This window comes from Aythya fuligula, chromosome 26, assembly GCF_009819795.1.
Source record: "Aythya fuligula isolate bAytFul2 chromosome 26, bAytFul2.pri, whole genome shotgun sequence".
NCBI lineage: Eukaryota > Metazoa > Chordata > Aves > Anseriformes > Anatidae > Aythya > Aythya fuligula.
Window position 1 is genome coordinate 1,824,925 of NC_045584.1, and position 16,916 is coordinate 1,841,840.

Below are 16,916 nucleotides of genomic sequence, written 5' to 3' on the forward strand. Positions count from 1 at the left end.
TCAGGGGTCACCAGCACGTTACCCGTGCTTTACCATTACCTCAGCACTTATGCCCCTTGTGAGCAGCTCGCAGGAAGCCAGGAAGATTTGCTGGGGGGACTGGGCCATACAGATACCTCATCTAACGAGGAAATAGGAGTTATTTTTTGTTTAATGTAACACCACGGGGTGTGGAAAAGCAGGTAGTCTTGCCCTGATTCCTGCAGGTGATGGGCAGAGGCTCCAAACTCAGCTCTCCAAGCTCTTGCCTTACACAAAACAAAACAAAAATCTGAGCAGGACTGGTGGGAGAGAAGCACAAAGGGGGTTGTTCATCAGATCTCTTCAGCGCTGCCTCCAGGAATTCTTAGTGAAACGGGTAAGTTTCAAGCTTGCAAAGGAATGCCTTAAGTGACTTTTGCTTCCCCAAATTTCTGGCTCTTCAGGAACAAACCGTGCTGCTGCGTTACTTTCAAGAGTCTTCATCAAGTCAGGGGAGGACAATCCCCGGGCCTCTGTATCTAACTATCAGCAAGTTTGAACAATATTTTCCTAAGTGGTATCTCGGTGCAACACTCCGTGTATTCTGGCTTTATCTATGTTCTTCCTTTGTACCTCGAGGTAAATTTTGTCTCTGGATCAGATCGCAGAACGTAACAGAGCGACAGACACCATTCTGAACCAATTTATAACAAACCAGCAAGATAAAGGGCAGGGCAGGAGATCCAAGCAGCCCAGGGACTCACCTCCAACAGCACACACCGACCACAGACTGTTCAAGAAGACCACCAGTCAGAGTTAAACTCTTTATTTACTTTGAAACATCAGTTTAAATTTTCAGTTACAAAGTCCAGTCTAGTCATAGCAAGCCGAAAATCTGTTACGGGTTCTTTATTACACAGCCCTTTTGTGACACACGAGATTGTTTGGGTTTACAAGGCACTGCAAGAACACACTGAGAAAAACAGAAGCCCCGACGGATTCCTAATTGTAGCTCCAAGAGCCCTGATGAGCATGAGATTGGCAACACCTGAGATACCCGGACAGACACCGCGTGGTTCACCACGAGTAACGAGAGGAGGACCCGAAAGGAGGACCCGAAAGGTGGAGTGATGCTGGAACATGCACATCCGAGCCCAGAAATGTGTCACCTCGAAGAACGGACAGAACGACCTCAAAGGATTTGGCCAAGCTAACCAACTAAGTAGCAAATACTCTGATTTTTATAATTTCTCACGTCTGAGCGCGTTTCTGAAAACCTGGAGCTCGATTCAGTGCAGGTTCTGAAGAGCATACGTGGGTAAAGGGGGTGCTGAGCGAGCTCAGCAGCTTCTCCCCGTGATGAAAGCCCAGTCGTTCCACCCACCCCATGTGCAAAAGGCTCATCCGTCCCCATCGCCACCACTCTGCTTCCCAAAAGTGAGCCCAGCACAGGACAAGGCACTCCCTGTTTAATCAAAGTAAACATTTGCAATTTAAGAAGCTGGTGCAATATAAAAACCTGAACGTGTACTTCAGTAGCACGGAGTTTCATTTAAGGGCAGTGTATAGTTTCATTTCCTATATTTAATTCCTATCTACGGGGAGGCATTTTGTTCTCTACTTTGTCTTAAAGCAGACGGACCAGAAGCAGATCTCGGGTTTTAATTAATACAAAGAAGAATTAACGACATCCTCAGCTTTGTTTCTGCTTTGGTCAGCAGAATCTCACTTCGGTCACGTAAGACACTAATCAGACATGAAGACAAGTTTTAAGAAAAAGTGCACTTTATACCACAAAACATTGGGGTTTCTGGTGCAAAAAAGGACAAATCCACCTACGTTATTTTAAGACGGGTACTTACAGTAGCAACTAGGGGTATTTTATCCAAGCCAACAAAAAACATTTGTAAAAAGCCTCTGCAACTCTGAAATTTCTCATCAAAATATTATTATTGGATAGCATATCGAAGCAAGTAGACAACAGGAATGAGGTTACTTGGTGGAAATACGCTCTAGGAGTACAAAAAAATTGGCAATAATTCTAACGTCAGCACTGCAGGATGAAATCTGAAAGTCAGAATTAAAAACACCGCCACACCAGTGTACTGCCTACACCTAAAACGTCCTGGTTTCCAGTCCAAATACCACCGCTCATTTTTAGAGCAGCTCGGTGTCTGAGCACAGACCGCGTGGTTAGATTTAGAAGCACGCTGTAATTTAAAGAAGATGCACAAGTCACGACTAATTAAACCATGGAATAACACGGTCAGATCGTAACAACTGCTTCAGGCTCTCGTGTTAGCAGGGGATCAGCAGCTGAACTCACCCACAGGTTTTCCTCCTTTTGCTTCTGAGCAGCGCCTCCTGCCACTCCTTCCCTCCACTGCCTAGGAAAGGCCGCACACGAGGTCAACAAAATATCACACTTAAACGAAGATTATGTGAGTACCGGGAGAAATTTCAGTAATTCTAACTTTTTCAGACTTCTCGTTAACAGGAACAGCGACACGGGGAGTCTGTGCTGTCCAGCTGGGAGTCTGCAGGCCTGGAAGCTCTCGGGCCCTCGTTCCCGGCACGCCGCGAGCGGCCCGCAACAAATCCCCTTTTGCCAGCCGACCGAGGCACTGGGAGGTTAAATATTGCCTGCACAACAGCAGGAGAGACGCACAGAGTTTGGATGCTACATCTAAGCCTAGGTGAGTAAACACGAGGTCAGTTTCCTACCCGACTTACCACGCATTTCGGCGCAACCCCGCAAGATGGAGCCGGTTCAGCGCGGCCGTCCCAGTGCTCCCAGTGCTGCAGCACGATGCGGGGCTGCCTGCAGACCAAACGCCTTCCCCATTTCTGCCAGGAGTCAGCATTCCTGCTACATTTACTCTGGACGCCTCGTCTTTGGGGTGAAAGCAGAGCAAGCTAGCGTTCATCAAGCCCTAAACCTCTGAACGGCCTCAGTCAGGTCCCTCCGCGAGGGACTCCGAGCTCAGCAGCCCTCGGCTGCATCATGTCCCAACCACTCTCAACACCTCTAACCATCCTCATGACCTTTTCATCCCTTCCCACTTCCACCACGTTTAAGAGGAGGCAATCAGATTGGGGAATACTCCAAATAAGCGCGAACTCCTTCGTGGGATTCCTATGGGTTTTGGCACAGAGGTGCCCCAAAAATACGAACAGCTTCTGTGTTTGCCTTCAGTCACATCCCCACAAGGCAAAGAAGCTTTCAAGTTCACAGGATTATTTTTTTTTTCTGGTTTTGCTGTGTCTCATAAAAGAGATTACCGCGTTTAATTCAAAGGAAGAATCTCCTGACATCACATCACCAAGCGACAAAGGAGTATCCGGGTATCTGGAGCTCCTCAAAGTCCTCCACAGCATTTAAGAACTGAAACAATTAAATTGTCATCACCAAACCTCACCAACACACGAGCCAATTCCTACTCCACGCTGTTGGCAAGCAGATAAAATGACATCAGACCCGATACATTGGAACCTCCCCAATTCTCTCTTAACACAAAATATTCTCACCCCCGTTCCTCAGTGACGTGCATCACCAGAGACAATTCTGCAGTCACAGGACCCTAAAAACTTCATCAGCTTTCACATGTTATAAATTGCAGGCACTGTAATTAACACTAAACCTGAACTTCCTACGCTTACTCACTAGCACAAAAGCTTTTTGTAGTCGGCAACAGGTCTCCCAGTCAGTGCAAATTAGCAAATTCTATTTATTGATGATCTGGAAGAGAAAGCAGACAGTAAGCAGTACACAAAGCATCAGCTCTTTGAAGCTCTGCATCCATTTTTATGTGATACTTCCAAAGAAAATACGCACCTATACGAAAAGTGGCAAGAATTAATGGATTTAACAAAAAGCTTTCAAAAAAAAAATTACTTAATTTAGGTCAGATTAAATAAAATTAGCTTAATGGCATTAAAAAGTTTCACTATACAAAATCTCTCTACCACCAAGACACCCCTTACACACACGATCTCTGAGGACTACTTCTCAAAAAGCCAGAAGATTATAAAATAAATTATGCTTTCTAAGAACCCGGCCACGGGGGAGCCTCACGAAAACGGGTTACGAGGAAAGGCTGCAAGGAATGCTCGAAGGATTTCTGAAAAGGAGATGTCCACAGTGGCACGTAGCAGGTCAGCTACTGCAGGCCTCGGACAAACACAAGTCGCAGAAGCCAGCTCAAGGCTTTCCCCCCTGAGAGGACCCGAGACACTTCTGGGAAGAGGGCAGACGCTGAGCAGGAAATACTCCAAGGGCTGATTAAGCTAATTTGCAGAGCCACATCCCCAAAAGCAGCCGCTGCCTTCCCTGCTGGTGCGTTTTGGAGCTTCCTCAAACCCACCACGAGCATCCCCGGGTGAACTGCGCCGTGCTCCCGTCAGGGATGTCCCAGGCAGCCCCAAAGGAAGCCTGAACGAGCAGCAGGAACCTGCTGAAACACAGGGGACGCCTGGACTCTGCTTGTGGACAGAGCTCGAGGCCAGGCAGGGATCTGCATCATCCCTCCTGCCTCGACACACAAATGCTGCAGGTCCTGTGTCCACTTCAACCCCGCAGGTCTCCCACTCCCCTTTCATCCGCGACTACGTCACACGGAAATTAAATAGCAACACTGAAAATGACTTAAATCGATCGCTGAACGTAGCCAGGTACATGAATCTCTTAAAAGTTTAGCAGCTAGGATACACCGAAGACAAAGAACTTCTTAGCAGATAAAGGAAGAACTCTACAAGGGGATAAGTAGCTCAACTATTTGCAAAACCGTGTCAAATCACGAATATTTAAACAAAATATTAAATATAATAAATTACTAATCAGAAAGCCTGCCTGCCTGCCGACGATCTGACAAGTGCTACTTCGTATTCGAATGCAAAAGAGAACATTTACTTTGAAGGCAAACTCTTTTGATCAGGACAGCCTGTACACTAAGTACAGAGGGAATTTCCTCGGTAAACCAAACATCTTCATACCCAGATCCCCTTGGCAAAGTCACTGCAACTGCAGAAGTCTTCGCCCTTGCGCAAGGCTTACGAGGAGAAGTGGCATTTCCTCTGTCATCACTAGACTTCTACTGGAAAACAGCACGTTAGTGGCAGCTCTCACTGAGAGATACTATAGCAGAATCATTCATAATTAGAAAAATTAAAATAAGGATATTCTACAACATTTCAAAAAGCTGCTTTATATATATATATATTTATATATATTTGTAATAGCATTAGAATCAAATCACAGACCTCTTCATTTAAATGGCTCCTTGATAAGACCTGCTGGCCATCAACGACCAGTTTGGGGTCTGTTCCCACCTAACGTCACCTGTCCTTCACTGGAGTCTTGTAATTTGGAACCAAACCCACACGACAAGTGTCAGAAACGTTTAAAGTCCTGCTCAGAACCTGCAGGTACGCTTTCCCAAGGGAATTCCTGGGAAAGCCCCCACCAGAAGCAGTGCTTCGTACCCTCCCATTGGGAGGGGGGCACTAACAAACAGCCGGGAACACTCACCCTAAGCAGCATTCCTGGTTCTCAAATCACTGCCTCTGGCTCCCAGACAGGGGGAGGAGGTTTAGGATTTTAGAAGATCTCATTTGGCAGAATGTCTCTGAATCCACACGTTAGCATATTTATGCCTATAATAAATCAAGGTGGCAACGCAGAATTTAAGTTAAACATTACTCTTTGCCTAACCTTTAACGAGAACGAAAGTTCATAGCTAAGGAAGTTATAAATTAGTCAGCCTTCACCTTAAAAATAACAGCTAGCACCAAGAGTCTACGATAAAGATCTCCTGTGGAGAAAGTGGCCTTTAGCAAAGCTATTTAACCGCTAATGATTTGCTTTATACACATATGAAACAATGTGTTTTGTACAGGAGGTATATGGTTGATTTGAGTGAGGAAGGTGGCATCGAGAGCCTAATAAAAAAGACATTTGGAAGTATTTGGCGCAAGGTAGGTTCGTACGGTATCTAAAACAGCGATCTCCTGCAACAAAAGGAGCCCAAACCACCCCCCTGCTATCTGCAGCTAGCAGTTAACCAGCACATTAACGAGGACCCGACTAATACTTGGAGAAGCGGGGTGAGAGATCAGCAACTAGAATGCGCTTTCAATTTCAAAAGCAATTTTGAAGACTCCTCAGCTCCAACAAACTGTTTTACAACAGGCAAACCCACTCCACTCCTGCCATCCTCAGTTATACTCTCACATCAGAACCTATAATTCAGGCCAAAGAGGGAAAAAAAAAACAAAGCAAAATGAAAGCAAAGCTTTCGACTTAAGAACTAGTCATTAGAGGATGGAGTTATCAATTCCCTGCACCTGAACGCCGAGTCCAGGTGGGAAACTTTCCCTCTGCACAGCATGAGACTGGTCGGGAGCTGTCACTTGACCAACAGACAAGCTCTGGATAAAGCACAGCGCGCACACACACTTCAGGAATGAGTAGTCGCAGGTGTTTTAAAGAAGAGATCTCGAATCCTTCGTCGCCTAGGCTGAAATGTGCACATTTGACAAAAAAAAACGTCAATTTCTAGAAGTGGAATTTTCATTTTTTGAGGTCTCCAATTCTCGTTCTGTACGTTTCAGACCGTTTTCCCCAGTACGTCTGTAGCAGGGGAAGTTTTGGAAGTGCAATACTAGGAGAGCTTCTGCCCCCTTTCAGTGTTCATGCTGACAATTGATTTTGTCTTCCGAATGCTCCAAAACATCAAGCATTTCTTCTATGATAGCCTGTAGGGCCCGACCCAGCTGTTCTGCAGTGTATGGTTTTCCCAGAGGAGGCACATGAACAAAAGCTGACCTCCCACGGCTCTGGTACAAGGAAGTGTAGTAAGTGAAGTCACAGAGGTACCTGAAATATAAAAACAGAGCTGATTTAGCAACAAATATGGCATGCAAACTGCAGGACAGGACAACCTGTGTCCTTATCGTTCAGCATTGCAGCAACATCCTGCAATAAAAAGCGTGATGCGAGCCAGGTGTAGCGAGTCCGTAATTGCTTTAATCTCAGCCGGGACAACAAAAAGTAAAAATCTCAGTGTTTCCCATCACAACTGTGTGACTGCAGAAGAACAGACAGTGCTGCCAGCCCTGTTAGAAGCGTACAAAGCGTGGGGGCCTCGTGACTGAGCACGGAGGGAAGAAGCACGGCGCTACGAATCTCTTTTCCCCATCCATCACTGCCATCCCGTACCTGCCAGCATCCTTCGATATAGTGACCGTGACGTCCAGCCCCAGTGCTGAGACTCTCTTGCAAACCGTGTCCATGTCAATGATGGAATCGATGCACTCCGGGCCACCTTCTACGCAGCACTGAGAGCCCGGGCAGAAGCGGCAGTTGTCCAAGCCTTTGTAGCCCACGTTATGGCCACACTTCTCCAGGGTGACGGTGGTGGCCATACCCGAGACACCCACGTGAACCACCAGCTACAGGAGGACAGAAACGAGTTAGACAAAGCAAAGCACAAAGGATGGAGAATCACAGCCCGCTATTCCCAGTTAAACGCCGGTGGAGCCGTCACCTGAATCCTTGTGTGGGTATCACACTACCAAGACAATTTATCAACAAACTTGTGGGCCCAGCACTGAACGATTCTTGTTTTGAACCTTCCTGGCCTAACTTCTAATTAACTTGGGGCAAAATGAGCATTGGCACATTCATGGCCAGGCCCACGGCCGGAACAGCCGAGGGGGCACAGACCGACTGGGAGCTGTCTAGACAGCCCTTTACAGCGGCCTCTTCACACTGCCTGCTCCCATTAATTGGAACACTTTATTCTGAGCCATAAAATTCTACAAATTCACACGTTCTCACGAAAAAAAAAAGAGGAAAAAAATCTAGCAAAGGACTACAAAACCAAACACACGCTAAAACGTGACTTCACGTTATGCTCGCTGCTGTGAGGATGCCAGATGTCAGCCATTTACTCTGCCTTTTCTCCTCCTCCATTTACTCACTCACTTGTGGACTGTGCTTTTTCCATAACGCAGGAATTAGTCTTTGCACTGTCTGGTATTCAACTGGGACTTCGTAGACGTGCAGATCTACGTCATCTCGCAGCCCAAGCTTCTCCAGTTCCTAGGAACATATGGAAATTAAAAAAGAAAAAAAAAAGAACAAAACAAGATGGTCAGACATAAGTTCGGCAGAGGATACGCTTCTGCTGGGTTTAATGGCAGAGTGAGGGCCAAACAGGACCTTACACCATGGGCTGTACGAACCCTACAAACAGCAAGGCATCCTGAGCATCCACGAGGTGGGAACTGCTCCTTCCCAAAGCTATGGTGAGGGGAAAAAAGAGCAGCACTACTATTCCAGTCTGGTTTTCTGTCTCATACCCTCCTACACTGCCTCAAAGAGAGGGTCTTTTGACGGTTAAGATAGAAGGAGCAGCAAAAAGGAAAGAAAAAAAAAACAGAACTGGGAACAACAAAGGCATCTCCCCACCTGTGCCAACAGTCGGCACCGACAGGACCGTTTGTTTTGCTCTGATGTGTGTATAACTCAGAAATCAACATTTAACTGACAATAGTTATCAGCAACTCCCACGCTACAAAAAAAGAATGGCTTCAATATTTTTAGAAGTATATAGTCATATTCACTTCGTGAAAGAACTGGATATTATATAGAAGAAGCAGAATTGAGAGGAATATATTCATAGCCTGATTTGTTATCTCGCAGGGCTGCTGGCCTGAAGAGCAAATTCATGTTTGTTTCCACAAAAACAGATAACAGCTCACTCCCACCCTTATTTATTCTGTGTCTGAGCGTCTCTACAAATATTAGCTAACAGTCCTCGTATGGGAGACTGCAGCAACATTGGCATGCCCTCTTCAACATATTTGTTTTACTTTATTTTGGCAGAATCTGGAATACAATGCAGGCTGTTCCCAAAATATAAACCAGGTTTCCTTTGCTAGCTCTACCTATACCTAATATATCGTGCTTAATTTTGCCATTTGAACTGCTACCATTTTGGTGATTCAACTAATGCAGGAAATTATTTCTCCCTCTATAACATTAACTAAAAACACGCCCTGAAAATAGCCCTAATATCCAGGCAGCAAACTTTGCCAATTCCCATTAAACCTTTTAAAACACAGAGCGTCACTTAAATACTTTGCACAGACTCCCTTTAAAACAGGAAGGCAGAGGGAAGAAGGAAGAAGAAAGCTCTTTCTTTTCCCCAGTGTTCCCAACCTGCACTCCAAGCTCCCTCTAAATACAGCGCGAGGTCCTGGACACTGCTGCCTTGCTCTTCTCTGGTCTCTGTTTCAGCTCGCTCCAGTCTCACCAGCAAAGCTTCAGTTAGAAACCCAAACTTTCAAGAACTCAAGGAAACGACATAACCACACGGTCTGAAACCTCTGAATAGAAACGTTCTCAAACAGAGCCGTCGGCTCGGCTCTGAACCACCAGGCTTGCTTCCAGTGCCTGAAGTGACTTCAGCCACCACGTTTAATGAGATCCACCAGCATCTAATGCGGATCATGTTTCTCTCTGATGAAGCCAACATTTTTGGCACTCTGAAAAATTCTCCAGATGCTTTTCAAGACCGATAAAGCCATCTCTGAGTCCTCCCACAGCTGTCTCCTCTGCACAGAAACCACAAGAGCATCCTTCCCTCTGAAGTCGGGGGATCGGTGCTCCTGCATCTCTCTGCAGCCAGGCCCACGTTGCAGTTACAAGTACCAACTCCAGCTTTTCACAAGCTGATACGCAGCAAAAGCTCGTCTTCCTGTGCTATTCTCCTCTGCAACGTGTCAGTTAGAAAAACTGAATCTTACTCATGACAAAAGCTCAGAATGATTACTTGTATTAGCATCAAAGGAGCTGCAGGCACGGCATGAAAAGAACCTGGCACTCTCACATCCACGTACCACTGTAGTTGTTTTCATGGATCTGAAGTGAAAACAGCAACGTAAGGAGACATCAAAGTATCAAAGGGCATTTTAAAATATTCTTGAATGATTAAATTATCTCCATTTCGGGTTCTGATCTAGTGATCAGAGCCAAGAGCTGCGCTTTCATGCAGTTCTTTCTTTATTTTCCTGTGCGTGGAGATTTATACTCGCCAACTTCAGGCTAAGAAGTGCAGATAAGCTGTTTTCAATGAAGCTTACTACTGAATTCCAAATCTTATATTTAGTTGGGCCTCAACTGTCTTTAAGTGAGAAGAATTTTAAAGGAGAGGAGTTGAAAACAGAGGCTGGTTTTTTTTTGACTCCTACATTATTATTTTACCTCCTCCGTTGTTCTATCTAAACATGAGCATTATCTTAGTAAGTTTTTTTTTTTTCTCTGTAGTTATCAGCATCTATTTCTTTACTGGGGTTCTGAGGGGGGAAAAAAAAGCAACACTTTTCACACTTGTACAGACACCACGGTCAGCGTAACAAGATTTAAGATAACTCAAACACGCAGAAAAAGAAAGGGTAAGACTTTCACGGACCAGCAGATATGAGCAACAACCGTGATAAATCACTTGCTCCGAGGGCAAGGCTGATATTAAAGGCTTGCTGTATTGATTAGCGTCTGGCACACACAGACATTCATTACCAGAGATGGATGCTAAGTGATGTTTCATCACATCTTCTTTACACAAACCCGCCTTCAAAACGTTAGCTGTTTTATGCGGCGCGTTAATGAAGTAAGTAGTTTACAAATTAGAGTATTCAAATACGAGCCAGTCTCTTTAGGAAAAGCTCCAGAGCGTTAATTGGTAGGAATTCATCATCACTTCTCTGAAGAGCGTGAAGCAGCTTCTAAAGACGAAGCTGGGAGCTGCGAGCTCTGCCGGCTGCTCGCCCGCAAGAGACCTCGGGCTGTGACGCCGAGCAGCCCCTTCCCCAAAGGCAGGCACGTCAAACGCAGCTTTACAAACCCACAGCTTGCCTTTAACCAAACGCACTTCCATTCCATAATAAAGATGTACTCTGGCCCCCAGACAACTTATTATCCGCAGCCTTGTGTACCTGACAAACAGAGAAAAACGAACGCGTTTGACCGATTCCCTGACCCCTCCACAATGGGCTCCTTTGTCAGCCTTTAATATCCTTATCAGGTCTGTCTAGACACCCTGACAGCGATTGTGCTCCGTAAGGCCAAAACGCACCCTGACCTCCCTCCTCGGCCCCCAGCCCTGCCAGACACGCTTCTAACGGGGAGAAGCCGAGGCCTGGCGGGCGCCATGGGGCGCACCGGGGCCTCCTCCATGAGGCGCGCCCGGGCCTGCAGGCCACGGGTTGCCCTGAGCCAAAATCCCATTTTTCCTCTGCTTCTTCTTATAGAAAGGTCTCCCCCCCACAAGCAACTGAAAAAAAAGCCTCGGAGGAAATGTTAAATAGATGGAAACATGGAATGGCAAACCTGTGTTTTGTAAGCCACAAAGTGTTTTTACTGCCGGCCTCAGATGAGAAAGCAGCGAGAAGTTACTGTCCCCCTCTCTCTCTCCCAAGCATAAAAACACCCGAACTTTTAATCTTAGCATTTGCTTCCACGACTATTTAAGATACCCTATGTGCTAATCATGTGTAAAAATCATTTATTTTCACGAACAAGCATCGATACAAGAAATACACCACAGTCTGAGGGAAAAGTCACACCGCACAAATAAAACCCGAAGGAAGACCGGGAAGAAAAGCAGAGGATTTTATCCTCGGGATGCAGGATAATAAAAGATGTAATAAACCAGAACTAGCTTAGCCCTAAAGCTAGGAAGGATTTACAAAGATTGTTTAATTGATTTTTCTTCTATTAAGATGCAGATCACACCGTCTGGGACTCAGAAACTCAGACACGCCTTTGTGTCCACTCAGCTCCATGAAGTCCCCCGTCTGAAACTTGCACAATGCCCAACTTGCATGTGCTCAAAGACATGCTGTTCCTTTTTGTCTGGGCCTCTCCGGGCTGAGACGGGGGTAAGGAAAGGCAAATCCTCCCCACCGCCTGAAAGTCGGTGTTTGGAGCCAGAAGCCAACACAAGCTGTTCAAGTCGGGGGAAGATCGGCCCTAACGCGCGCGGCCAGTTGTAGTTTTACGTTCTCAAAGCAGCCCCGAGCCCGTAAAATGAATTTAAAACACACACGGTGACTTCCTCTATCAGCAATGCCTCGAGCTGCTGGGCTGAAGGGATGACAGCCCGCTTCTCCTTACACAAATTATACATTAGGTCTGTTTTTGTAAGCAACATCACAACACCCACTACTCTTCCTGTCCCAGAAGCACAATACCCCTTTGTGGATCTTCTCCAGCATAAAAGTAGCTTGTTTACAATAGCTGGCATTACACAAATAAGAACAAACCAAGCCAATTAGCCTTGCTACTAAATTCCACCAACGTGCAATTTTTTTTCCATAACACAGCTTGCGTTTTTCCCCAAACTCAGCCTGAGCAAACCCTAACTCAAATAAATTCAGCTCCAAAGGGCTCCTGGAGCCAAAGGTTTCGGCTTCTCATACCAGGCAACACATTAGACATCTGGACATTAGTTGCCTGTAATTGATTAGAGTTTGTGATTTAATTTAAAAGCATTCTAAAGAAGATATTAATCTCAGAGCTGTGAAGGGAAGAGAGATGTGTTGGGGAGAAAAATAGATTTAATTCCCTGGGCAACTGTACTAAAAGGTACCCTTGAATTCCCAGTAGCTTTGTCATAAACCACATCCAGAAGTGACAAATAAGGAGGAATTGGGATAATGTGACAGCGCTGTCCGAGGCTAATGCTTTAACAGCCTACTACAAAGCACCCTTAATTCCTTAGTTCAGCAGGGCACCTAGCAAGAGTTGGATTTCTTCTTCCTGCCTTGTTTGGGAGTACATCAGCGTGTTCTTTAGATGAACATATGTCACATATGTTCACGCAGCTCTACAAGTGGCATAAGGTGGCTGTGTTAAAGCACGCTACGACCTGCTCAAGCGGCGATGCTTCACGAGCACTTCTCACACTGCATCTCCAGCGAGCAGGAGCCAGCCCTGCAACGCCTGCTGCTGTTTTGTGTGCTCCCAGAGCACCCTCAGTGTGTTCCCTGAGCACCCGCACGCCTCCTGCTTCACCCACCACAGCCCAGCAGGCTGCCCCGAAAGGAGCCAAAGGGAGAGCGGGCAGCAGTGGAGGCTCCCTTTGGAGTCAGTCCCAAAATTCCAACCCGTGTTTGACAACTCCGCAAGGTTACCACGTGCAAGTCTCGTTACAGATGAAATAGCTTAAAGGTTAACCAGTTCACCCAGATTTCAAGCTACAGCTGGGAGGAAAACAAGAATTCATTTAGCTTGCTTTCTTTATTTTGAATTCTCTGCAGCACACGAAGCAGCAGAGCAAGATTCCCCGCTCCCTGCCCCACTCGCCATCTCTCAAATCTGGGGAGTTGGCCCAGGAATCCCTTACTTGCCTTAGCTATATTAACTCCATCTCATTAAGTTCTGCTAGCTAAGGGGCTGTTTTCTGAGAAGCGAATAAAACATTACCCAGCTGGCCATCTGGAGCGAGCTGGTCTCAGCTGAGAAACGGGGAAGGCAAGGTACAAAAGAGCTGCGGGCTGAAATCTGTGCGGGTCGGTGATCGGCACGGGGCTGACTGAACTTTCCCCGAAGGAAGTTAGAGCGTTACCTGGACTGCAACCCAACTGGCGTTAACAGCGTGCTCTCCGAACGGCCCAAACCCTGAAACAGAATAAAAGGCATTCTTACACGTTTGGCTCAGTTGCAAAGTGGTCTGTGCTTTTATGTTTTATGTATTTTGAGAGGAAACCCACTTAAAATACCCAATTATTCACTATATATTCCTTATTCACCTTATATTCCTCATTCACTTCCTAACTACCTACCAGAGACCTTCACAGCAACGTTTAACTACACATCTTACAACAAAGGAGAACGAGAGCTTGCCTCAAAACCAAAAAAAATCTCCTTTTTTCCCCAGCAGACACCGGGGAAGTGGATTTTTTTCCTTCTTTACCAGGTTAGGGAAAAACTTGCTACTAGCAGATGCGTTGACTGATGTCACGGAATGAGACTCTTTATTGGATTTTCTAATCCTGCTCGTAACAGCCCGCACCAGATGCTTCCACAACCATCGACGAGCCTGCCTGGAGTATTTCTTCCTTGCTTTGAGCCTTCACCAAAATCTCCGTGGATCGGTCTCTAGAGGAACTAACCCCAACGGTGCTGACAACCCACGTCCACGGGGCAGCAAAGGTTACGATAGCGCTGTAAAAACCCTTACTCACCCCATCTGCATTTCCTAATGAGTAACCCAGGGTTAACGAGTAATCCATCACATCTTTCCCTGAGCAAGCACACAAAGGTTAGGCGTTTATCTGGGCGCGATGGCACCGTGCCTTGATTGAGGACGTCGGAGCTACCCCAGGAGCCTCATGCAATTAGGGGCAGAGATTTTGGCTAACTCGTGAGGGGACCGGAGAGGGACCACAAATATTACGTGACACGTTAATGGAAGCGGGCTGTTTGCTACCAACAGCAGGGGAAGGTCGGGGTCACATCGCTCAGGATGATGTGAGGGACGTGCACGGCGTGGGTGCTCCACTTGGATGGGAACATTAGAACCGAGCCACGGTGTATTTGGGTTTATTTCTCCCCCAAATAAACCTCCTGAAGGAGTCCACGAGATCAAACAGCGGCGTGTTTCCCACGAGCAAACCCCCGCTGTTATCAGGATAACCTACAGCTGCCAGCAAGCTGAATAACGAGACGACTTCTCAGATGCTCCCACAAGTCAGCGATGACTTACGCGGCTTTCTGGAAACCATCACGGCCTCCTTACGTTTCACCCCTAAAGAAATCCTCACCTCCTTCCGAGAAACATAAAAATGAGCATCCCTTTTTAGCCGTCGCAGCCACAAAGCGTGCCGTGAGGCTGAAATCCTACAGGTGCCTGCCTGTAGGAACGCAGCCCCCTCGTTCTGCTGGCACAGACCCCCCGCAGGACTTTGGCTCCTGACTCATCCCCCGTGCAGATCCCTCCCCGGGTTTGCTTTGCGCAGAAGATGAGCAACTTTTCGGCAGCACCAAACTCCAGGAGCACTCCCGCGACCGCATTAGGGCCCTCCCGGGCTCGTTAGCGGCGAGAGCTTTATGGGATTATCTCCCTAAAGGGCTCGAAAAAGGAACCGGCACGGAAATAGCAGCGATCCTCTGACCGTACCCGAAGGGGAACTCGGCGTGCCGGCGGTGACGAACGGCCACGGGCAGCCCTCACGAGATAAGGGCCGCGCTTCGGAAGCGGACTTCCCCCCCCAAAAAAAACGGGGGAAAAAAGGGCGAGAAGAGGCACTGCCGGCAGCAGGAGGGGATCTCGGCGACGCCTCTTTTCTGTTTAGTCACCGCCGAGCACCAGGAGCTGCCACCTGCTCTCGGCAGGGATTTTGGCCTCCAGTTATCCCCCCCCCAACATTCAAATGGCCTCAGGTTCAGCTGCATGGGGAGCATCAGCCCCCCCCGAGGTCCCCGTTTGGCACAGGACAGCCTGCCCCACACACCAAGCTGCCTTTGTACCCCTTTGGGGTCGGCGAGCCCCCCAGTTTTGCTCTTTTCCTGCTCAGCAAAGCCTTGGGGGGAGGGAGACTGGGGATTTGGGGGGGGTCCCCAGCTTCTGGCACCCCCACCCACCGCAGCTCCCCCATCCCCAGAGCACCCCTGGCCCTCCCAGGGCTCACCCAAACGTGGGGAAGCTGCTGAGTATCGCCCTGTAACCCCCCAGCATTACCCTATAACCCCCCAGCATGACCCTATAATCCCCCAATTACTCCATAACCCCTGAGCGTCGCCCCCCAGCTCACTCCGTACCCCCCAGCTCACCCTGTACTGCTCTCAGCATCACCCCCTGCCCCCCCAGATCACTCCGTGCCCCCCCCAACACCAACTTGTACCCCCCCAGCACTGCCCCGTACCCCTCCTGGATCACTCCCTACCCCTCCCAAACCACTCTGTGCCCCCCAACATCACCGCCTGCATCCCTCTGTACCCCCCAACATCACCGCCTGCATCCCTCTGTACCCCCCCAGATCACTTCATACCCCTCCAGAATCACCCCGTACTCCCCCCAGACCACTTCGTACCCCCCAGCATCGCCCTGTACTCCCCCCGGATCACTCCATAACCCCCCAAATCATCCTGAACCGCCTCCAGATCACTCCGTCCACCCCCCAGACCATTCTGTAACCCCCCATATTACTCCATACCCCCCCAGATCACTCCGCAGCCCCCCCGGATCACCCTGAACCCCCCCCAGATCACTTTGTACCCCCCCAACCACCCTATAACCCCCCATATCACTCCGTACCCCCACCCATATCACTCCGTATCCCCCCCAAACCCACTTTACACCCCCCAGCATCCCCCTGTACCCCCCCAAATCACCCCACGCCCCCTCAAACCACTCCGTACCCCCCCCAAATCACCCCCTACTCCCCCAGTACCACCCCCTAACCCCCTTAACTCCCCCCCACACCCCCCAAACCCCATACCCCCATCACCCCCCATGAACCCCAACCCCCCCACAACCCCCACAAGCCCCCCCCAGCCCCCCCACACCCCCTTCTCCCCCCATTTTCCCCCATTTCTCCCCATTTCCACCCCCAAACCCCCCCCAAACCCCCACCCCCGCCTCCCCCACCCCCCTCCCAGCCCTGCCCCACACCCCCCAGGTCCCCCCAGGTCCCCCCACACCCCCCCCAATTCCCCCCCCAGCCCCTTTTTCCTCCCCCCCCCCCCCCGTACCGGTGACCACCACCGCCCTCCGCGGCCTCTCCATCGCGCCTCGCCCCCGGCGCGCGCCCGCCCCGCTCTGAGCGCGCGGCCCCGCCCGGCCATAGAGTTGGCCCCGCCCCCCCGCCTAGAGCGCCCCCCACCCGAGACCATAGAGTTGGCGAGTTGGCTCCGCCCACCCGGCTAGAGCGCCCCCCTGTGGGCACAC

General features: G+C 48.7%; 1 protein-coding gene across 2 annotated transcripts; it reads right to left on the bottom strand.

Moving 5' to 3' along the window:
- Window positions 1-771: 771 nt before the first annotated feature.
- PGPEP1 (pyroglutamyl-peptidase I) lies at window positions 772-16,775 on the bottom strand. Of its 2 annotated transcripts, XM_032203545.1 has the most exons (5): window positions 16,721-16,775; window positions 13,593-13,645; window positions 7,946-8,062; window positions 7,178-7,410; window positions 772-6,835 (listed from the first exon to the last, which is right to left on the bottom strand). In XM_032203545.1, the coding sequence occupies exons 1-5, from the start codon at window positions 16,752-16,754 to the stop codon at window positions 6,643-6,645; spliced, it is 630 nt and encodes a 209-aa protein (XP_032059436.1). In that variant the 5' UTR covers window positions 16,755-16,775; the 3' UTR covers window positions 772-6,642. The 2 variants fall into 2 exon arrangements, with proteins under 2 accessions (XP_032059436.1, XP_032059437.1); XM_032203546.1 differs by lacking the exons at window positions 13,593-13,645; window positions 16,721-16,775 and adding an exon at window positions 13,451-13,569.
- Window positions 16,776-16,916: the final 141 nt, after the last annotated feature.